We start from the raw sequence: 23968 nt of genomic DNA on the forward strand, positions 1-23968 counted from the left end.
CCCACAGGTATAGCAGAGGCTAAAGTAGATAATATCTTACTCTCTTTTGTGGAAGTGTGGTTGAGCAGTCATGCTTAGCAGAGGGTAGAGTTAAGCATTTGTTGTACACACTCAGGCAAGAAATGATGCCACACACTCAAAGACTGAATCCAGACCAACAGCCTGTATGAAAAGTTGTTACTTTATTATTTTTTATTTCTAGAACCATCACCTTGCAGTCGAAGAAATAGGTTGTAAGTACTTTAGAAACGGTTTTGTTAACTGAGTTTTAGGGGCGTAGACCCATTGTTCAGGTTTGCACTCAAGGTGCACCATCAGCGGCACTAGGGTGGCCAGGTGCAGGGTGCCAATGTTAGCCAACGGGGCTAGGCAGAACCTCAGTTGGGGACTGCTCACGAGCAGGCCACTCGGTCTTGGGGGGCAACTCCAGGGATTAAGGTTAAGACAAAGGGGGTTCCAGGTCAGCACCAAGTTCACATCACCAGCGGGCGGTTGGAGGGTGCTTAGGAGGCGTCGGGAGCCCAATATTTTCCTATGGAGGTTACAGGTCGAGGAAAAGGACTGCAGGCTGGGGCCAGAAGACTGGACGAAGGGAACCAATGACTGGAGGATGAAGTTGAAGAGTTGCTGGACACCAGGACCCCATAGGTTGGGCACCTCATGACTCGGGGGCTGCGGGTGCAGGGGTGTCTTTTCAGGTCGGGTTCACTGGTACCGGTCACGGGGACCCTTCAAGATGAGGATGCAGGAGTCGAGGAGAGGGAAAGAGGAAATCGGCCAACGCTGGATCCCAGGTCAGTATCGCCGGGGGGACCTCGCTGGGGGGGTTGGGCCACTCAGACTTGGGCGTCAAGTGTAGAGTGGTGAGGACTTGCGGTTCCAGCTGGATTCTTGAGTCCTGGCTTGGGTTGCTGTTGGACAAATCCAGTGTCCACAAGAGAACAGTCTTTTGGGAAGACAGGACAGGTCCCCAGGGTTTTTGGAGACTGCTGGGTGCAGGACATGGCAGGAGATCGGAAGCAGAAAACAGGACAATAGGGCTGGTCCCAAAGCAGTTTTCATTGTCCTCTTCTTCTGCAGCACAGCTCTTCAGTCCTTCTTCTTGTCTAGTCTAGCTTCTGGGTTCAGAGCTGCCCCCTAAACACTGTATTTAGGGGTGTTTTAGGGGTATCAAGGTAGTAGCCAATGGGCTACTGTCCTGCTACACCCTTAGGATGCTCACCCCATCTGGGCGGTTGGGCACCATCTCTATCCCCGATTGAAAGATGCCAGCCATCTGCAAGATGGCGGGCACTGAATAATGGGCTTCACCTCGCCTACCCTGCATGACAGGTTGGGTTGGCAGAGGTGGGCACATCTTCAGGGTTGGTCTACTTTTTTTTCGCCTGGCCTCCTTCTGAAAAGGGGGTGAGAAGGGAAGGGGGCCTGTTCTGACAGTAGGAGAGGCTCGGGAAAGCTTTGCAAAGGTGGCAAGGCCTTTGACGCGCCCCTGCTGAATATGGCTCTTCCTGACCTGGGGGGGTGTGAACACCTACGCCCAGGAAAGGCTTTGTTTCTGGGCCCAGTGAGCGAAGGCTTCAACCCTAGGGGGTCCAGAAACTTGTCTCGTGGTGGCAAGCTGGTGGTCACTAGTCAGAAACCCACCGGAGGCTGGTTTGGTTCAGGGGTCACCCCCTAAAAGAAACCCCTGAGTGCGGGGAATAATAAATCTGACACTGGGATCAGTGCAGGTTTATTATTCTGAGATATTTGATATCAAACATCCCGGGATTCAGTAAAGCCATCATGGTGCTAGGATACTCGTACTGACCAGTTTCCAGACAATATACTCAGGATGGCTTTACTGTGCACTTATAATATCTAAGAATGTCCTTAGATATTATAGAGGCCTGTTTGCTCATTCTGATAGGCCCTCACATGAGAGAGTGCACCCTACCTTAAGAGTGACTTACCTAGGCCTCATGCAGAGCTGGGCAGGCATGGCACACAGGGATGTTTGCTGTGTCAACTCTTCACTTTTAGCTGCACCAAAACCCGCAGGCTGCAATGGCAGTGGTGCCTGTTTGCGGTGAGATGTCTCGGAGGGTGGCATAATACATGCTGCAGCCCTCAGAGGCCTTTCCCTTGGTGCCATAGGTACCCCTTACAAAAAAAAGTGATACCCATACAAGATAAGAACACAAGCCCTGGAAGCCTGATTGGCCGGGACCCAGGCAACACTCAGTCAAATTGCATCAGGCATCTGGCAAAAAAGTTAGAGGCAACCATGCAGAAAGGGCACTTTCCTACACAATGGATCTGTCAAGACAGGAGGTGTAACCTCGCCTTGTAGCAAGGCCAAACAGAATGTGAGCCCAAAAGGAGAGGTTCAAAGGAAGCTGTTCTTTTGTTTTAGTAGACAGGCTGGCATCTTGGACAGAGAAGGAGAAGCTATTGCCAAATAGTTTAGGTTTTCAGGGGGGTTGTAGCCACCAGGTAGCCACACCTCTGGGACATGTTAGGGAAGCTCCACACACTAAGAGAATAGTTCTGCCATGTTGAAAGTGGGCAGAAAAGTGCAGAACAAGCTAGAAGCTGCACTTCACAGGAAGTTGTGATCAGGCAGGAGGGACCTTGTAGCCTGATTGGGTAGTAAGCCACCCCATCCTTCTGAGCTTGTAGTGGGCATAAAGGTGGCACCCAGACCTCAGATCACATCTGTACTGGAGACAGGACCGAAGAAGGGCTGCCGTGCTATTCCCTGAACCCAGCAAAGACAGGCTGCACCAAAGCCTTTACTGCACCTGGGGTCAGCAAAAAGAAATGTGCCTGTGGTTTCCCGCTTGAGAAAAAGTCACTCCCAATACCCCGACAGAGAAGGTGACTCAAATCAGTTGGCTGGCTCCCTGTTACAGCCACAGGGCCATAAAAGCAAAAGAAGCCTGCCACTGCGAGTTGGTAGCCAAGAGCGCCGGATCGCCGCTGACTGCCGAAGTGCAGCCTGGGAGACAGAGTCCTGGCCCTCAAAAGTTGCAACAAAGTCTGCTAGACCCAGGAGAGATGTTAGAGTGTAGTTTGGTCACCCAGTAAGGAAGTTACTGCCAGTTAAAGGGAACCATTGGGTTCGCTGTAACCAGAGACCAGTAGAAACTTTTTTGTCTGGACTTCACCCGTAGTTCAAGGGACATCGGACCCTGTGTCTAAAGTTGCCCCGCCAAGTTTTGGGACCGAGGAGTGGCCCCAGGAAGACCCCCAACACCGGCTCAGCATTCTCAGCACCCTAAAGTATCTTCTGCATCCTTCGCATCAGGACCATTCACCAATGTGTATGGCAGTTTGCCTTTAGAGCCTGAAACTTGACTGGAGACTCCTTTGACTGCAAGGTAATTGTTCAACTGGACCTTATTTGTCCCAGTGAGTGGCATCCTGCCTTTACTGGTCATCACAAGAATTTCTACAGCCATTTTCAAGTTGTCATGGCCAATCCTAAACATAAGAATCGCAGATTACAATGATTTATTGTGCTAAGTGAGAATCTGTGATTTATTGTTTCTTTTAAAAATTCGGATCTCCGGAATCCTCAGATGAGGTGTCTATTTAAAGATAAAAATACAGCCTATGTTTTAAAAATATTTTCTAATTAATAGTGTTGCATTTTCTTCTTATTCAACTGTTTTAGTACTTCTAAATGCTTTATATGTGTTTCTTTCTAAAGCCCAACTGCTCTGAGCCACAGCTACCCAGGACTAGGCTATGGTCTTACAAACAAACCTGACTGGACTAGATACGAAATGTACTTTGTTACACTGTGAGTTTGCTCAACTACACCATTTAATTAACTAATTTCCTCACACACACCATTTGATGTACAAGATTTCCCGAAATCAATACAATTTGGTTAATAAACAGAATACATGTATTCTTACCCGAGCCTTTCCTTGCTCTCCTCTGGTGTTAACTGGTCGAATGTTTTGGCATCTTCAGCTCCCAAGAAAGCATCATGATCGTAATCAAAGTTCTGGTCGTCATCATGTACCTTATCACTAAGTTGAGGGTCGTGGTGAACCCGCTCCTTCTTGTCGGTTGGCTTGCTCAAAGCACACAATGTGCAGAATGAAAGGCACAGGAGGAAGTGGCGCACATCCATGGCGGAGGTGTACCTTGAAAAAGAAAGCGGTCCAATTAGTATAGAGCCTTCTGCTGTATCCTATACCCGTCATCTTGTGTGACAGTGACATACTAAAGGCTCTAGTTCAATCAATCACTTCCACCGCTTGAGTCATTATGAACTTAGCAAGACAATGTAAAAAAAATACTTGTTTTTAAACATGAGGCATTGTGAGAGTCACTGTCATATCTTGAAACTCTCCAAAGGATCTAGCTCAACTCACCCTCACCAGCTAAAAAAAAACCACACCCAATGGTTGGAACCATCAGGCAGTGAAATGGCAACAAACCCTGCTTCATTCTAGATAGTCAGTGAGAAAACCGTGGACTGCCGATTGGGGCTCCGATTTCAGACAGCTGACACTACCAATCGCCTAAGAAAGGCTAAGATTTCTGCACGCAAAATCAAATGTAACACCACTCTTAAAACTGGTCTTCTCCCACTAGACAGGAAAAGAACTTGTAGCATGACAGCTGTGACTGCTTGCCCATCTAGGAGCATCGTCCATTTTCAAAGGCATCAGACAGAACTTTCACTGAGTAAAAGCTACAGAAGCACTGGGACAACAAAACATTTGATGCTGTTAAGTTTACCCGAAAGACTGAAGCCCAACCAGAAGGTTAGTTCTCAATTCATGGCAAAGTTTCCCACTGTACGGCTTGGAGAGTGAACTCTAGAGCAGATACACAAATTGAAAGAATTGCTGCATTTTAGTTCAAGAAAAATTTTAAGCCCGGCACGTATGCCTACATGTAACGATGGACCTCATAATGTGATTGTGCAGGTTCACCTACAAATGGTTACATATTTTGAAGTCTAGCTACAGCCTGAAAATTCAGTTAACTTGGTCAATTTGCTTTACAGTACGCTAAGGGGCAGTCCGACTAACAGAGAACATAAATAGAGCTTTTGGTCAGAGGCGTGCCTCAACTTCCATCTCATCATGCCCACTGGCACTAAATTCCTAATGAAAACCCTACTACCAGCCAACAGGTGCACTTACATAGTATTGATATTAGTCAGGTATTCAAACAGGCCAACAAAGAACACAATACTGACCTTTTAAACAAAGTCTCTTATTTGCAAGAGTGCATCCGTAACTCGGCGAACATGTTAAAAGCATTACTCTCATTCGAATTAAACCGGTTAAGCATGCCCACTATGTAACTTCCATACTTCGATTGGTAGAGAATGAAGTCACATTCATACCAGTGTTTGAAATGGAAGCACATCAGTGCATGCACTAACTATCCTATAGTGCAGGCCTGCCTCTGGGAAGTGCCTGCACACTACCAATAAAAACATAATCACTGAAAATTGCAGGTACTCTCCCTTTAAAATTAAAGGAGGCAAAGGTACTCAGAATCTGGCAGTACCTGCCACCTTAAAACAGACTCCAACCTCTTCCTACTGTAGAGAAGGAAGGATATTTAGTCTGTGACTTTATCTTAATGTTCTGGCTATCACAGATACGACTAAGACTTCAATCATACAACAGTCCTATTTTAGCACTAGGAAGAGAGTCTGGAAAGGTCTGCATAGTATTCTTGTCAGGGACCGACCTTCTGAACTGAATTAACAGGCATCAAAGCAACTGGTAGATGCACACTTGATGCCACCACAGTTGCAACAGAAGCCCTGAAGTGTAAGTGAACACTAAAAAATGCTAAACCCACTGACATCCTGATGAAGGACAAATGAAACACAAAGGCCAAAACGAGGCGACATTATCAAGTAGACTCAAGGGCTGCCTTGGGGGGAAATCGGACCCTTGCGACCAGCAATCCTACCTGACCTCCCCTGCTTCTGTCTCCCCCCGCTGTCGCAGCCTGTGACATCCCGGCGCGGCCGCCGAGCGGGGGAGACTACGACCCCCAGTGTCCTTTGCGGCAGGAAGTCGCCTGATCCCGTTTCCGCGCCTGGAGGCGCCATAAATTGAATCAGCAGCCCCTGTGGAGCGGGCTGCCTTAGGGGGAAATCGGACCCTTGCGACTAGCAATCCTACCTGACCTCCCCTGCTTCTGTCTCCCCCCGCTGTCGCAGCCTGTGACATCCCGGCGCGGCCGCCAAGCGGGGGAGACTACGACCCCCAGTGTCCTTTGCGGCAGGAAGCCGCCTGATCCCGTTTCCGCGCCTGGAGGCGCCATAAATTGAATCAACGGCGGGCCCTCTGTGGCCCTCCGTGGACCGAAGGGGACAGGACAGGTCTCCTCCCTTGACCCTACTGCGAGAGGAGGTAGAGTATATTCACATACTATCTGACCATCTCTGTAGCCCAACTAATCTTACTCTAAACATGCCTTGTAAGGAGGGAACAAGCCTAGCTACGCAGAGGGACCCAGGTCAAGGGGTACTAAAGCATCATATGATTAGCACAAGCACTTTGCCTACTGTCCTTGAGATAGATAACAACTCTCCTCGTTACTCCCCAATCAGTACGCAACCTCCCCCACAAACTTTCCCAAGAGTGCAAAAACTTTCCCTGTGGGATGAACTAAACATTCTATGCAATTCTAAGTACGTTACAGTGGAATCACCTTCTCTTGCTAAAGGCACCAGCACTTTAAGTACTAAAGACAGTATACGGGATTCATTCTTTTCTCCTAAGAAAGACAACACCCAAGACTCAGTCCTCCCTCGGCCATTACCCAATAAAAGAAAGCATGATGAGGACAATACCGAAGGGAGTCAATCCAAATTCCATAAACCATCCGTAACCCCTACATCACCTGCCAATATTCTCCCTTTCACCATGGAGACTGCTGACAAACTGGATGACTCAATACCCTACCCCCAGTTGTCTCTATTGATCCAGATTGAGCAACTTGTTAAAACCATCATTTCCCCTCTAGTAGAAAAAATTCATTCCATAGGGGAAAGGCTCTCCGGTCTAGAGAATAAAATCACGGCCATTCTGACACCTATCAATAATTCAGTAACATCAATTCGCCCCCAGCCATTTACTACCTTGGAAACAGCCAAGCCAACTCCCAATCACAAAAACGCCCAAGTCACATCACAACCACCTAAAATCCCAGACTCAACCGCTTCCAAAGACCCCTTCAAATCTGCTTTATCAAGGTCCTCAGGGGTTAAAACAGCACGCAAACCACCATACATACACCTTCCCCCAGAAGCCGCGCCATATGTGTCCGTCCTTTCAGGAGTACCAGCACTTGCGAGGGGAAAAGCTGAAAGACAGCAGGACCTACTGAATAAGGTCATATTCTGGTTGGGGGAAAACAGACCCCTATCACAGGATCATGATGGCGGAATCTTGAGCGTGAGAAGGGTGGGCTGGTTGGGCTCACTACCAAAAAATATTCCTGGGGACTTGGTACTGGTTAAATTCAGGAATCGGAACATCGTCCCGTACCTACGATCCTGCCCGCCCCAAGAAGGAGATGGCCCAATACGCACTTGGGATTTACTGGACTTTTATCCATGCACGCCAAATATCCCCCTGTTAAGACCAACAGTAGAGCACCACCACCCGCTGGGAGGGGGGGCCCACGTATCCAGTGGTATTAGTTTTTCCGTTCCCAATAGATTTGAATCATTGTACAATTGTCGCAACCCTTGAGTGCTCCCACTCAAAGGGAGAATTTTATGCATTTTTACAGCGGACAGGGATAAACCGCACGAATAACATGTCACACTATGGAACTTTGAGGTTGGGGATATGTCTTTTTAACCTGAAGTTATGTTGGTATTGAATGTATGTATTTATTTTAAGACTGTTTTTTATGTACGCTTTTATGATTTTTAAAACAAAATCGAATAAAGCATTTTCGTATCGACTCAATACAAGGAAAAGCAAGAAATCTTTTTTTTTTGTATCGCAACAACACAAAATAAATAACTTTGTAACAAAATAATAGCATTCTATTTGCAAATTACCACAAACTCAACGGATGCACAGGTCACTTGTGTAATATTTCACATCTGTCCCATTTTCAAGAAATTAAAATGGAAAATATTTTGTGAAATGGAATGTGAACGGAATACGCTGTATTTTTTTTTTATAGCTCTTAGTTATAACATAATGTGTATTTGTAAAGCGCACGTTCATCCCAATGGGGTCTCTTGGCACTGAATAACAGATGTTGTTTATTATTACCCAACTCAAACATACTCATTTTATCGACATCAGATAGATGAAAGGTTGAGTGGACCCACCGGGATTTAAACCTGTGACCGTGAGGTCAAATACAGGCCCCTACAGTGGATGCATTAGTCCACTGAGCCACCAGACCCGGCTAGTTATACACAAAGCCCAGCCTTTATCCATCGGCTGGTGAGGCATCAAACATTGACTCACAAGTTTTACAGCAAAGGTGAATGACAGTCCTACATCCCCATTTCCCTTTGCCCTCTCACTTTTTCCACAACATGGCAGTTTCTCACGTCACTAACTTAATAGTCTCACAAAATGCCCGCCCTTGACTGATCACTTTCTACTTACGAATATCATCACTGGGTTTCTTCATTTGAATGGTTTGCTGGTCTCTCCTATTCTTAAGACCTCTAGGTATATAGGGAAGTTAACGTGAGGATTATGCATGGGCCCCATAAGGTATCAAATTCATCCCCTCTGAGCTCTGGAGTCACTGAGATCTTTTGCTTACCCATAAGCTCTCATATGTGGAGTTGCCAGTTTCTGTCGTCTCATGCCTTCATTATGCCCCACAATGCTACAATCGCCTGTTTTGCTATGCGGAGAAGTAAATTTGTTACACTATAGGAGAACGTAACAGCATGTTTGATAGCTACTCCTAGGATGATACAGGTTGGGAATCTGGAGATTTCAGAATTAAATTAGAGTCAATCTAGGATAAAACTTCCTTCCAATAGTTCCACAATTTGGGACCCTGCCAGAGTAGATGCAGTGGGTCCCTGAACCCTCACAATGCTGCCAGCAACTTTCTGATTTAGTGGGATCACTGCCCATCGAGCATTGAGGTGTCAGCTTGACAATAAGCAAAGCCATATGATGAAGCTTGACACTCTCAAGAGTGTGTGAGGGCTCTTAATCCAATAAGGAACTACCCCCTCAGTTCTATACATTCTGGCCTGTTAGAACTCCTTCCCTTCCATCTCTATAAGAACTGTATACCCATGTACTGACAAGACATCAGAAGTACGACACAGAAGCGACATTTCGCAGTTGCTATCTTCAGATTCTCTTCTTCCGTGTCCCTGTATTTGTACCTTCCATCATATGTGATTTATTGTCCCTCCTCACTATTGCAAATATTCACACGTTTTCTGGCAGAGGTGAGAGGGTCGTATGTGAATCCAGTATGCCCTCTAGCCGAAAAACTACTCCTACGGGTAATTATTTTATTTTGCAGTGTGAATCTTTCTGGGTTCACATGCTGTGCACTGACTGAGTAGCGGTATTCTCGCCATGCAGGAGGTTGGATCGAGAACAAGTTTATATTTGCAAATAGGTGTACTCTCTGTCCCACCTGCTCCTTCTTGCTTGCTTGGATGTCAACACAGTAAAGTTTAGTAAAGGTGTGTACTGAGGTCCATGTGGTAGCCATGCAGATGTCTTTGAGCACCGCACCCAAACCGACAGACCATGCACGCAACCTGGGCTTCATCCTGGACTCCTCCCTCTCCATGACCAGGCAAGTCAACAACGTCTCCTCGGCGTGCTTCAACATCCTACGCATGCTACGGAAAATCTTCTGGTGGATCCCCACCGAGACCAGGAAGACCGTCACCCAGGCCCTCGTCACCAGCCGACTGGACTACGGCAACGCCCTCTACGCCGGGACCACCGCCAAGCTCCAGAAGAGACTCCAGCAGATCCAGAACGCCTCAGCCAGACTCATCCTCGACATCCCACGAACCAGCCACATCTCCGGACATCTGAGAGACCTTCACTGGCTCCCCGTCAACAAAAGAATCACCTTCCGCCTCCTCACCCACGCACACAAAGCCCTACACGACCAAGGCCCGAGCTACCTCAACAGCCGAGTCAACTTCTACGCTCCCAAACGCCACCTCCGATCAGCGAACCACGCCCTCGCCGCCGTCCCCCGCATCCGAAGAGCGACTACAGGAGGAAGGTCCTTCTCCTACCTGGCCGCCAAGACCTGGAACTCCCTCCCTCCCGACCTGCGCCTGACCCAAGACCACCTCTCCTTCAGGAAGAAGCTGAAGACCTGGCTGTTCGAGCAGTAGCGGCACCCCCCCCCCCCCCCCCTCCCAGCGCCTTGAGACCCTACGGGTATGTAGCGCGCTCTATAAGTGTCATTGATTGATTGATTGATTGATTTGATCGAGATATTAGCTATGAAGGCAAGTGTGGTTCCTTTCTTGTGGGAGTGAGCTCTTGAACTTTCTCACACCTATTGCTGTATGGTACATTTGTATTGTCGGAGCTATGGTTGCCTTAGACACCGATGAACTCTTAATCGCAGAGGCAAAAGAGATAAAGAACTTGTTGGTCTTCCTTATCGATTTCGTTTCCTATACATAGTATATTAAAGCCTTCCTGAAGTCAGTGTGTGGAGGGTGCACTCTGCTTAAGACTTAGGGTACTGAGAAGGTGTATTGCTAGGCTTACATGAAAGTGGGATACCACCTGAGGTAGGAATTTGGGATAATTACTATTCTGTCTATGTGTACTTGGATGTACGGTTCCTACTGTCAGCTGTTCACTAACCCTATGAAGTGATATTGCCAGGAAAGTCGTTTTTAACGTGAGAAATTGGAGTCCTGAGCAATGCTTCGGTTCAAAGGTGGCATCATCAGTTGTGTAAAAATCAGGCTGAGGGTCCGTGTCGGTGCTGGTCTGGTGGGCGCCAGTCTTTTTACCCCTTCCGGGAAACTTTTTAACCACCAATGTTTGGAAAAAACTTCTTCTAATGACACCTCTACAATAGCTGCCAGGAGTACCTTTAACGTTCCATAGGACAGCCACTCATCCAGTAGGCGCATGAGACATTTTACCACTGTGGCTGTTCCTGTCAGTGAATCATGTTTTATGCACTATTTTCTCAATCTATGCCATTTTTTGGAGTAACACCTCTGTGTCGCCTGTCTTCTCGTTTCTGTGAGAACTGCTGTCGTTCTTTTGGGCAGCCTGAGGTGTACAAACACTGTCTTTATGAAACATGCTACCAAGCAGAGTGTTTCGGGTTCTGTGTGAAACACCCTGCCTTGTTGATGGGTTATGTTTAATTATGGCCTCACAGCACTTCTTTTTTTCAAGGTCGAGCGCTTTTTTCTCCCTCTCTCAGCACCAACACAAACGGTTAGTATCTTCTTTTTAGGCGCTGAAGCACCCCCTCACAATATAACTTTTCTCTGCCTTGCTTCCAGTCTGCTTTTGGAGCCAAGGCCAATTCAATGGTTTGTTTCCTGAGTTAACCTTCCCAGCGCTAAAAAAATCCACTCTCCCACTCACATTGTCGAGCAACATTTAATCAGGACAAGCTAGTTTTAGGGACTACTCTGAAAATCCTCTAACTTCAGTCAGAGAAAGAAAAATAAACATAGGAAGACAAATTGACTTTTGACCTCGGTCTCTGAAAGACAGCAAATGTTACAAGATAATAAGATTCAAAGGCATCTTTATTGCTCACAAACTGAATGAGCAATAAAGAGGTATTTAAATATTGTTATCTTGTCCCATTAAGGTAGGCCTACTTGATAAGTAAGAGGCCATTGTTTAACAGACGTGGCAGGATGTTAATGAAGGTCCTGGGCACGAACACTTTGAGTACTGTGTCTTTATCTCATTATGGTTACTGGAATAGAAAGTGGAAGAGTTGGAGAATGCTGTAAAATCCTCTCGGGTAACTGCTCCCTTGGAGATGTAAAAAGACTGAATAAGGCAATGATGAATGCTAATTCTCCAGTTAAGGCTGAAAAAAGCATGAATGATTTGTATTCCAGACAGGGAACTCCTGCAGGAACTTGCAAAACAAATTCAGGGGGATTGTCTTTTCAGGGCAGCAATTTGAGATGGGAGGGTTGGAAGGAGAGCCTTCTGATAAATGGAGGCAGAATTCACATCTTCTCTGACCTCATTCGCACCACGAACCAATGAAGGCAAGACCTTCAACTGATTTTTTAACAAATCTGTTGGTGCAAGAATTTAAGGTCTCCTGTTGCTATACAGATAAACTAACGGTTTAGAAAATTAGACATTTTTCGCAGCCTGATCTTTCTCTGGATACCTTAAGAGTAACAGAAAATAGGTTATAATGGAAGGCACAGCTCCTTTAGCAACCCTTTTTAGGTTTCGTCCTGGCGTTGCAACTGCGTAGCAGTTGCTCCGCCCAGGCGAAATCTAATGTTATCTCTATATTGGGGACTTGGGACCGCCCCTTCTTCCATTGGCTAGCTCCATAAATGGAGGCTAGCCATTGGAAGAGATTGGCCGTCAATCACGTTTTCCAGAGAAAACGCGATTCGGGGGAGTTTCTGGGTCTTTTTTAAGCCCCGCCCCTTGTTGCCGTGTGTCCCGGGCCATGCTGTGATTGGCTGCAGGCCCGGGACACCCCAGTGACGTCATTTCCCGGGCCGCGCTGTGATTGGCTGCCGGCCCGGGACACCCCCGTGACGTCAGCCAATCACAGCACGGCCCGGGACCTGACTTGTTATCAACTGGCTATGATTGGTATGTTTCACACCAAGAACTACGTTAGACTGCAAAAAATATCCGCCATCTTACAGTACCTGTGCTGGAATAAAACAATGTAGAGCACTGAACGCCAACAATAAAAAGTAACACTAAAGCGCAAAAACAAATCAATATAATTGATGCACTATAACTTGAAGTATTAAACGCTATCACATCTTCATTTCATCCTAAGAAAAATGAAGATGCGTTGTACATTTTGATTTAACTCAGCTATTTCAAACAGCTGAAAAACAAAATATATTTTTGGATTTGTTCTAATTTACTGCATTTTGAAGACAAAGGAAACAAATTGAAAATCTTGACTACATCCACGAAAGAAGAACGTTAGAAAGCAGGCTATACTGCTGTGTGTGGCGCATAAGCATGTCCTGTTAGACGTTCCGTACGCCAGCATTGTTGACACTTCTGGGTAGGTATTGTTTTCATTCGCTCTGCCCTGATTCTTAAGGCAATAGGCACGGAATACGTCAGAGGTCGCCAACAGCGAACACTGCTTTAGCAACGCATGCGCTTTTTACTCGCTGACAGAGCCTAATGCACCGGCGCCCTGGGCCATAGACTGAAACATGTAATGATTGTTCCCAGCACCCCCTGCGCCTCTGTCATCTCCTTTCAGCACTTTGCATGATGGCGTTTACGTTTGCGGCCTTTTGTTATATGCTGGCTCTCCTCTTAACGGCGGCTCTCATCTTTTTCGCAATCTGGCATGTAAGTATGTGGTTGTGGGGTATGAAATTCCGAGTCGGTAGAGGGTATGGCTCTAACCCAGTTCATTCTTGTTGCGTGGATGTGCTGCCCGTGGCTGCAGAGAGGGAGCTGCAGCCCTGCACTGCCAGAATCCACATCACCACCTATTCTAGTCTTTTGCCTTCAGGGAAGGGTATTGGCCATTCAAAAGTTGCCAGAGATGTAAAAACCAATTGATTGATTATTAAGTTGCTGTGTAAAAATGCACCTTGAGTTTATTGCATATTTGTTTTGCTTTAAGATATTTGGTTTAGACACAAATGCCTGTGCTTTAAAATGAATCCTTCGGATTGGCGTGATAAGGTTGGAGTAGGACTCAGTACGAGAATTCAAACCGCCTTTTCTCCTTACCTCTGACAACACGGCTCCAACCGCAAATGCACCAAACCTTATTCTGTATTTGTAGTTATATGTATCAGAAACTTGCTCTGAGACCATTAGTGATTTAATGCCATCACCATATTACATTTCACAAAGTCAGATTTAATATTTTAAGCACGTGTAGATGAAGTGATTTGCCCAGGATCACAGGCTGCTTAGCCAACATCTGGACTCCATCTGGTTTTCCAGTTATAAAGCGGTGGTCAGGCCACCTCTCCTCCCTGTTGTTTTATGTCTGCTTGTTAACTTGCCTTCATTTTGTTGCTACCACTTTATCAATGAATGATAGTAACCCTCATAAAAATCTAAATGCCTCCATAAATGTACACAGTGTTGCTATGTCTGTAATCCTGCATTACCTTATGTTCCATCGTTTAATGTAGTGCAAGGATCTACAACCTTTTATAGATAAAGAGCTACGTATGTTCTATAAAAATCACCCCAATCTATGGACCCAAATTATCAGTGTTATAATAGTGACCTTATCAGACAAAATTCCATAACAAGCAGGATTACTAGCAGTGACACATTCGGTGCATCATGCAAGGTTGCCAGCTGTAATGTAAATCAAGCTTCATTAGTGTTAATTATGGATTTCTCTTCATGTGATAGCAGTTGCATACACATTATTCTGTGGCAACTATGAACGAACATAGGGGCTCCCTGTGCACAATAAATTACCACGTATACATCAGAGTTAAAAATATTTTTTCTGCAAAAAGTAGCTTATTAGTTCTGCAAATGCACATTTTACTTTTAAATCTATCCTTTTTAATTTTAAGAACATATATAACAACCAAACAAAAGCTTTGCATTTACCTGGTTGGGCTACTCGCAGTTAGCTAGATAGTTACCAGTAGCTCCTGAGCTACTTGGAGGAGCCTGCTCTAGTAAGGTCACCTTCTTAAATATCTGGCCTTACCCTAGTTCAGGAGTAAACCTGTTGATAAGTATGCATATGTTACACCTGGAGGTGGACAAGACTGCTTTGTACAGATATTCCTGGGATTGTGCTTTGTTTTTAAACCTACCTCTCGCGGAACCCGCTTCGCGGGTCCCGCTTCGTGGGGGGTGCTTTGTTGGTGCTAACGGACCTTGCCGGTATCTTTGGAGGAGGCGTGTGTGAGAAGCGGGGCTGCGAGCGAGTGCTGGACTGGGACTACACTTCCCAGGAGCGCCCGCCAGCCCGGATTACCAGCACCTGGGCCGCTCTCCCTGACTGCTCCTCCCCACCCTCGAGCATTTTAAAAACCCCAGCCCTCGGATTCTCAGTGGGACGCTCTGCTGCTTTGTACAGATATTCCTGGGATTGTGCTTTGTTTTTAAACCTACCTCTCGCGGAACCCGCCGTGGGGGGTGCTTCGTTGGTGCTCACGGACCTTGCCGGTATCTTTGGAAGAGGCGTGTGTGAGAAGCGGGGCTGCGAGCGAGTGCGAGCGCTGGACTGGGACTACACTTCCCAGGAGCGCCCGCCAGCCCGGATTACCAGCACCTGGGCCGCTCTCCCTGACTGCTCCTCCCCACCCTCGAGCATTTTAAAAACCACAGCCCTCGGATTCTCAGTGGGACGCTCTGCTGCTTTGTACAGATATTCCTGGGATTGTGCTTTGTTTTTAAACCTACCTCTCGCGGAACCCGCTTCGCGGGTCCCGCTTCGTGGGGGGTGCTTCGTGGGGGGTGCTTCGTTGGTGCTCACGGACCTTGCCGGTATCTTTGGAGGAGGCGTGTGTGAGAAGCGGGGCTGCGAGCGAGTGCAATGTCTTTTCTTTACTTATTATGATGATGTGTGTCTGTGATATGGTCATGGTGGTGACTTATGCATGTGGTAGTTACGTGCCAGTGTGACGTGTTTGTGATGACATTTGTGGCAATATATTTGTATGGGTTATGCTATGTTTGCCGTGACTTGTGCATGTAATGATGTACATCTTGGTCAAGTGCATTTTAAAGTATGCGTTTATTTGTATGTAATTGAGTATGTGGCTCCTGACTGTGAATTATGTATTTGGTGATGTATGTGGTACTAGTGTGTGTATATGATGGCGTACATTGAAGGAGGCAAGAGTCAACATAGCATTTCTGCTCAGCACTTATTATTCTAAGCACAAGCATTTAATGGCATACAATACTTTATTTGTTAACAAGGGTTTTCCATTTCCGGACTCAATATTTGGTGTATATTTATGGTTTCAGTACATTGAAATCTAGCCCACTACTAACAACATACTTCCAATACCACAGCTGTCTGGCTGGTTTGCACTGCTCACCAGATATTGGCCTTGATCATAATATTATAATGTGGCCTGTGTATTAACTAATTAAACATTTTACTTAAACACTTCTGCATTTAGACTGCGTTTACATAAACAATGTCAGCCTGTCATTTATTTTATGGGTTCTGATGTTTTCCTTACTTAGCAAATTTGGTTGCAATGCTTCTTACTCTCCTGTTTGTGGATTGGGTATTCCCTCCATGATCACGCCCATCGTTGCCAGATCTCTGATTTATTCTTATCAAGTAGAGCTGCTTCCCTGCCCCCTCGGTTTTGTGTGTGCCTCTGTTGCCTGCTTGCGACCCAGTTTTGTGTGTGCCTTTGTTGCCTGCTTGTGACCCGGTTTTGTGTGTGCCTCTGTTGCCTGCTTGCGACCCGGTTTTGTGTGTGCCTCTGTTGCCTGCTTGTGACCCGGTTTTGTGTGTGCCTCTGTTCCCTTCTTGTGATCCAGTTTTGTGTGTGTGTGGGTGCAAATGCAATAGGTGTCGCATTTGCGAGAGATTAGGCTATTGGCTTTGTAAATGACAATGCCATTTATTTAGGTTTTCAAAGCCAACACATAAATAAAAATGCTTGTCATTTACAATGCCAATAGCTTTAACTTTTCCAAAGGCGAAACCGTTGCATTGTAAATGCTTGTTTATATTGGTAATACTGGGTAACCATTCTCATTCACCTGATAGCTTTCTTCCTGAAAGGTCTAGGAGAGGTTTGTGACAAGCACTTGTGTTTGATCTTTAGTCAATGGTTGCCAATTATCTGCATATAATTATATGTGAGGATATGTCCAATCAAACCAGGCTTTTCAGAACGATTCTTGTGACCTTAAGGCTCAAATGATTTTTGAGCCAAGAGAAAAGTCATAAAAATATTCGTTTGGTGGATGAGGCCACGATGGCAGCATTCTCCTGCAGCTCTGATCCAAACTCCAGTTTTTCAGTCCGAAAAGCCACACTTGGAACCTGAGTGTCCACCACTACCTGGAGCTTGTTAGCAGGTAGCCTAAAGCTTGAATTGGATGTGAGTAAGGGGACCTGGGATTGTGGAGGAGGCCATGCTGAGGCTGACCGCTCCTCTCCAGGGCGACCTGCTGGGGTGCATTTGCACATCTAACTGAGGAGACACAGGGTGGGGTTCTCCTGAACAGACATATTCCCCGAGTTAAAAGTGGGGTGGTCTGGGGACTTCAGTTGAAGGGGCAGTTGTCTGGCACTTGTTCTGTGCAGCTGCATCCAAAGCAGGGCTGTGACTGGAAGCATTTGCCCGAGAGACATCAGGGAAATAAGTCAAAAGAGAGACATCCCCCGCCCCGGCAGCCAAGGGCCTGATTCAAGTGTGCCAGAGACCTGGCCTCAGACTACGTTTTGGAATCCCAGCAGCCCGCTGTTTGGATAGTACTATGGAGGTTCCTGCTTACCTAAGGGTCTCCCTCGGAGTTGTCGCAGGAGCAATGATTGGCTTGTTGCCCTCTCCATGAGGGCTACATCTCTCAGTAGATATGGCAGACAAGCCATCATGCGCACATCACTGCACCAAAAACCATATAGTTGGCAGTCAATGCAACTGTTGCACATTAAAACAACATGCACCTGAGACACAAGTCAATATTGCTGCACTATGAGACATCAGGTGCACAACAATGCGCTATGAGATGCCAAGATGATTCTATTGCGAGCACAGTACTGTGGAAGAGAATGGGGTAACTGATGCTCTCAATCTAGAGAAAAACATGGACTGTTGGCACTCTAATATATACATATAAACCACACCTAATGCTTTTTTGATCAAACTCACTTTTATATTGTGGCAGCCAATCAGATCTTTTGGGGTTGCAAATCCTCCGCAGCGTGAAATATACATACGTTTTGAACCTTAATTTCTCAAACACTACTGAACTGATTTGTCCCAAACCACAACAAGCATTGGAAATGCAATAGGTCTCGCATTAGGAAAGTTTGACTTTTTTTATTTATGTTTTGTTTTGAAAATAGCGAAATTAATAGCTTTGTCATTTACAATGCCAATAGTTTTAACTTTCGCAAATGTGACACCTATAGCATTTGTAATGCAATGTGTGTTGGATTTACGTGACTTAGATGTATTGATATTACAAATAACAATGGCTTTTAATTTTGTGAATAATTATTACTGAAATAAAATGTATTGTAATTTATAATGGCAATAGCTTAAACGTTTGTAAATATCTTTTGTGAAGATTATGTTCAGTGTATTTTATTGTGACGAAAATCCAAGAACCTTGCATTTGCACCTCCACACACACAGAGCGACATACACACACACACATATAGATGTGGTGGTGGTGGATCTGGGGGATATGGTGGTGGTGGATGTGGTGGTGATGGTGGATGTGGTGGTGATGGGGGTGGATGCGGTGGTGTTGGTGGTGGATGTGGTGGTGGTGGATGTGGTGGTGGTGGATGTGGTGGAAGTGGTGGTGGAAATGGTGGTGGGTGTGGTGGTGGGTGTGGTGGTGGATGTGGTGGTGGTGGATGCGGTGGTGGTGGATGCGGTGGTGGTGGATGTGGTGGTGGTGGATGTGGTGGTGGATGCGGTGGTGGATGTGGTGGTGGATGCGGTGGTGGACGTGGTGGTGGGTGTGGTGGTGGATGTGGTAGGTGTGGTGGATGTGGTGGTGGATGCAGTGGTGGTGCATGTGGTGGATGCGGTGGTGGTGCATGTGGTGGAGGATGTCGAGGTGATGGTGGATGTGGTGGTGGATGTGGTGGATGCGGTGGTGGTGAATGTGGTGGTGGATGTGTTGGAGGATGTGGTGGATGATGTGGTGGTGGTGGATGTGGTGGTGGTGGATGCGGTGGTGGATGCGGTGGTGGATGCGGTGGTGGATGCGGTGGTGCATGTGGTGGTGCATGTGGTGGTGGTGGATGTGGATGCGGTGGTGCATGTGGTGGATGTGGTGGTGGTGGATGTGGTGGTGGATGTGGCGGTGGATGTCATGGTGGATGTGGAGGTGATGTGGAGGTGAATGTGGAGGTGGATGCGGTGGTGGTGGTGGATGGGGTGGTGGTGGTGGATGGGGTGGTGGTGGTGGATGGGGTGGTGGTGGTGGATGGGGTGGTGGTGGTGGATGGGGTGGTGGTGGTGGATGGGGTGGTGGTGGTGGATGGGGTGGTGGTGAATGGGGTGGTGGTGGATGGGGTGGTGGTGGATGGGGTGGTGGTGGATGGGGTGGTGGTGGTGGATGGGGATGTGGTGGTGGATGGGGATGTGGTGGTGGATGTGGTGGTGGATGTGGTGGTGGATGCGGTGGTGGATGCGGTGGTGGTGGATGTGGTGGTGGATGTGGTGGTGGATGCGGTGGTGGATGCGGTGGATGTGGTGGTGGATGCGGTGGATGTGGTGGTGGACGTGGTGGTGGGTGTGGTGGTGGATGTGGTAGGTGTGGTGGATGTGGTGGTGGATGCAGTGGTGGTGCATGTGGTGGATGCGGTGGTGGTGCATGTGGTGGATGTGGCGGTGGATGTCATGGTGGATGTCGAGGTGATAGTGGATGTGGTGGTGGATGTGGTGGTGGATGTGGTGGTGGTGGAGGTGGATGTGGTGGTGGTGGAGGTGGTGGTGGTGGATGCGGTGGTGGTGGATGCGGTGGTGGTGGATGCGGTGGTGGTGGATGCGGTGGTGGATGCGGTGGTGGTGGATGCGGTGGTGCATGTGGTGGATGTGGTGGATGTGGTGGTGGATGCGGTGGTGCATGTGGTGGATGTGGTGGTGGTGGATGTGGAGGTGATGGTGGATGTGGAGGTGATGGTGGATGTGGAGGTGATGGTGGATGTGGAGGTGGATGTGGTGGTGGTGGATGTGGTGTGGTGGATGCGGTGGTGGATGGGGTGGTGGTGGTGGATGGGGTGGTGGTGGTGGATGGGGTGGTGGTGGTGGATGGGGTGGTGGTGGTGGATGGGGTGGTGGTGGTGGATGGGGTGGTGGTGGTGGATGTAGTGGTGGTGGGTGTAGTGGATGTGGTGGTGGTGGGTGTGGTGGATGTGGTGGTGGATGTGGCGGTGGTGGATGTGGTGGTGGTGGATGTGGTGGTGATGGTGGATGTGGTGGTGGATGCGGTGGATGCGGTGGTGGATGTGGTGGTGAATGTGGTGGTGGATGCGGTGGTGGATGCGGTGGTGGATGCGGTGGTGGATGCGGTGGTGGTGGATGCGGTGGTGGTGGATGCGGTGGTGGTGGATGCGGTGGTGGTGGATGCGGTGGATGCGGTGGATGTGGTGGTGGTGGATGTGGTGGTGGATGTGGTGGTGGTGGTGAGTCTGGTGGATGTGGCGGTGGATGTGGCGGTGGATGTGGCGGTGGATGTGGTGGTGGATGCGATGGTGGATGTGGCGGTGGAGGTGGTGGTGGATGCGGTGGTGGTGGATGCGGTGGCGGTGGTGGTGGATGCGGTGGTGGTGGATGCGGTGGTGGTGGATGCGGTGGTGGTGGATGCGGTGGTGGTGGATGTGGTGGTGGATGCGGTGGTGGTGGATGCGGTGGTGGTGGATGCGGTGGTGGTGGATGTGGCGGTGGATGTCGAGGTGATGGTGGAGGTGGATGTGGTGGTGGATGCGGTGGTGGTGGATGCGGTGATGGTGGATGCGGTGGTGGTGGTGGCGGTGGTGGATGGGGTGGTGGATGTAGTGGTGGTGGGTGTGGTGGATGTGGCGGTGGATGTGGCGGTGGATGTGGCGGTGGATGTGGCGGTGGATGTGGCGGTGGATGTGGCGGTGGATGTGGCAGTGGAGGTGATGGTGGATGTGGTGGTGGAGGTGATGGTGGATGTGATGGTGGATGTGGTGGTGGAGGTGATGAAGGATGTGGTGGTGGATGTGGTGGTGGTGGATGTGGTGGTGGTGGATGCGGTGGATGTGGTGATGGTGGATGTGGTGGATGCGGTGGTGGATGTGGTGGTGGTGGTGGATGTGGTGGTGGTGGATGCAACAAACACATGCACACTCAACACTGCACACTTTCAAGGCTGATGCAACGGTGTACACAATGTCACCTCTCCCACTGCACAACTGGACAGTCAGTGTACAGAACCGCCTTTAAATAAAACCCATTTGCACCTCGAAAACAAGTCCATCTCCTCCCGTTTCAGCTGGCTCTTGGAAGAGGCACAAAGGAGAGGGGATAAGGAAGGGGTAGGGCAGGAGGCTTTAGCAAGCGCGGCCACACGAAAGCTAAAAGTGAAAGTTTATTTCACTGCACTTGTGACTCCTCTCCCCCATAGCCACCTAACCTTACATTTAAGACCATACAGTGGAGTAACTGTTATATTTTAATGGCATTTCCCCATGTGCGTACCGGTAACCACCGGCTCAAATTATGCCCCTCTTCAGGTGCCTGCGTTACGCCCCTGGGTTAACAGAACCCCAAAAGCCTGGAGTGTAGACACAAAAAACACTCAAATAAGTTGTAAAAGAAGAGACACACGGTAAACAGCGTAAATTCGTAAAGGCGAGGACGGGGCAGTAAAGGCAGCGTAGGCAGAAAAAAAGAGAGAGATGGGGGGGGGGCAGAGTGTGAAGGGAGCATGGGGCCGAGAGAAGGAGTGGGTAAGGGAGGAGAAGGTGTTGGAAGGGAAGAAGTAACAGGGAGAGAAGAGCCGATGAAGAGGGGAGAGCATGTGTGTTAGGGGGAGTGTAAGAGGTAAAGCATGTGGGAGATACCTTGGAGGGTAGGACATTGTTAAAGGGTGAGGAAGGTGGGAGGAAGCAAGCGAGTACGATGGATGGAAGGCTTGGGCTGTGTGTGAGGGGGTCGTCGAATGACAAGTCAGGGAGATGAGGCAGAGGGAGGAGATGGGAAGGGAAAGCCGGAAAGATGGGACTAAACAGGTATAATGTGAGAGGACGAAGAGGAGTCCGACAGGTGAAGGAGCAGGGAAAGCGAGTGAAAGTGTGGAGAGCCTGCGTGAGAGGGTGTAGTGTTAGAGAGTAGGGAAGAGTAGAAGTGCAGACGTGGAGAGTTGAGGCGTGGGGGGTAGCAGTTTGTGGTACAGAGCAATTTGCGCAGTTAGTTAAGAATTAACAAGCTCTTGGCACTGCTGTGGGGGGCATGGCGGGAGCGCATTGCTCCAAATGGTGGGTTGTGACGTGGCTGTTGTTGTGCTGAAACAGTTTCACCGACCAGAGACTTGGAGACCAGAGTTCGAGCCTAGGCGTTGGCTCAATGTTAATCTCCTAAACTACTAATTTAAAATACACAAATCACGGGAATCGACTAATTAAATAAAAAATAAAAAATAACAGCGATCTCGAAGTGTTGGGGTTAGGGGGAGACGAAGTAAACAAGCATTGGCCGTGAAAGAGACAGGCCTTGAAAGTGCGGCCTTGAGACTTGGTAAAAGCTTGCGAGAATGAGAACAAAACAAGGAGAGCGAGGGATAGAGAGGAGGCGGGGCGGGGAGCAGAGCCGGGGAAGTACATGCGAGTCATGGCCTGCGGCCGTGAATAAGTGACGGCTCAGGATCGGGGCCGGAGTGGTGCCGAAGGGTGTGAAGGGGGGGGTGGGCGGGGAGCGTAGGGATGGCTCAGGCTTGGGCCGAAGTAATGACAAAGGGTGTGAAGGATGGGGGTGGGTGGGGAGCGTAGGGACGGCTCAGAGGCCTGAGGCAGAGCGCACCATATGGAGAGGGAGTGGGGTGGCAGTGGGATGGTGATTGATGGGTGGGGCAGTGCTGGGGAAGCCTTTGATGTGGCCTGGCGGCCGTGGAGAAAGTGCCCTGAAGAAATGCGACACGGCAGACAGGGGAGGGGGCGGAGCGGGGTGTGGGAGGAGTGCGGCTGAGGGAAAAGACATCCAGGCGGCTGGGGGCATGTGCACGTGCTTTTAATGTCAATGCGCATGCGCATTGAGCTTGAATTTCACGGGCACTGCAAGGAATCGCCACGATTCCTTGCAAGTTGGTTAAAGACTGTTTAAGCCCCAATAGTCTTGCAAGCTCGATGCGCATGCGCATCGACAGGCGAGACCTAAAAAGCAACCTTTCTGGCTCAAACTTTGGTGCTTTCTGTCAAATTTGCTAAATTCCATTCAGCTGTTTGAGTGGCAATGCTGTTCAAAAATTATGTGGGGTCAACAGGTATTGGTATCATTCCCCTCGTATCCCGCAATGAATCACCACAAAACTTTCCAGGAAAAAGCTATGGTTGATGAGACTTTTTTTGGATAGTTTTTTGAAGATCCCTCAAAAGGCACCAAAGTTAATAGCAAATTAAAAAATAAATTTACTATGGAACATGGTCCTAACTAGACTACCCAGTGGCCACTGGGTAATACACATATCCCTCCATATCCATGGTGGCAGATATGTGGTTACCCCTACATTCTTCAACGAAAGGGAGTACGACGACTGTTGAGCCCATTGTAGATGGGGATAGGGGCCCGAATTGATGCCCGGGCCGGCCACCCCCAATGCATCCCTTTTTTATCTTCTCTTTCCCTTTCCTATTCTCTCTTCTGGTCTCCCCTGTGGAAGAAAGACTATTGTGTTGACATCGCCGGTATGCAAGGCCAGGCAGGACGATACTGACCGATGCCAAGGAAAGCCGCACAATCCCCAAAAAGTAATCACTGGTGTCTAGTGGGGGTGGACTCGTACTTTGGGGACCACCCTCAAATGAGATGTTGTTCCCTTACCAGCACTGCATCAATTGTGTTGATCTGTGTTCAGGGGGCAAAGTTACCCCCTCCTTCCCTGACCATTAGTGTGGTCTGCTTTCACTTTGT

General features: G+C 48.3%; 1 protein-coding gene across 2 annotated transcripts in view; it reads right to left on the reverse strand.

Moving 5' to 3' along the window:
- The window catches only part of CALU (calumenin), a 113947-nt gene that overhangs the window by 86979 nt on the left and 3000 nt on the right, over nt 1-23968 (reverse strand). For both annotated transcript variants that reach the window (XM_078677825.1, XM_078677829.1), the window contains exon 2: nt 3906-4139. In XM_078677825.1, the coding sequence (XP_078533951.1) occupies nt 3906-4126 (221 nt within the window). In that variant the 5' untranslated portion in view covers nt 4127-4139. The remainder of the gene's footprint in view (nt 1-3905; nt 4140-23968) is intronic.

The sequence above is a fragment of the Lissotriton helveticus genome, chromosome 1_1 (assembly GCF_964261635.1).
Source record: "Lissotriton helveticus chromosome 1_1, aLisHel1.1, whole genome shotgun sequence".
NCBI classification, from domain to species: Eukaryota; Metazoa; Chordata; class Amphibia; order Caudata; family Salamandridae; genus Lissotriton; species Lissotriton helveticus.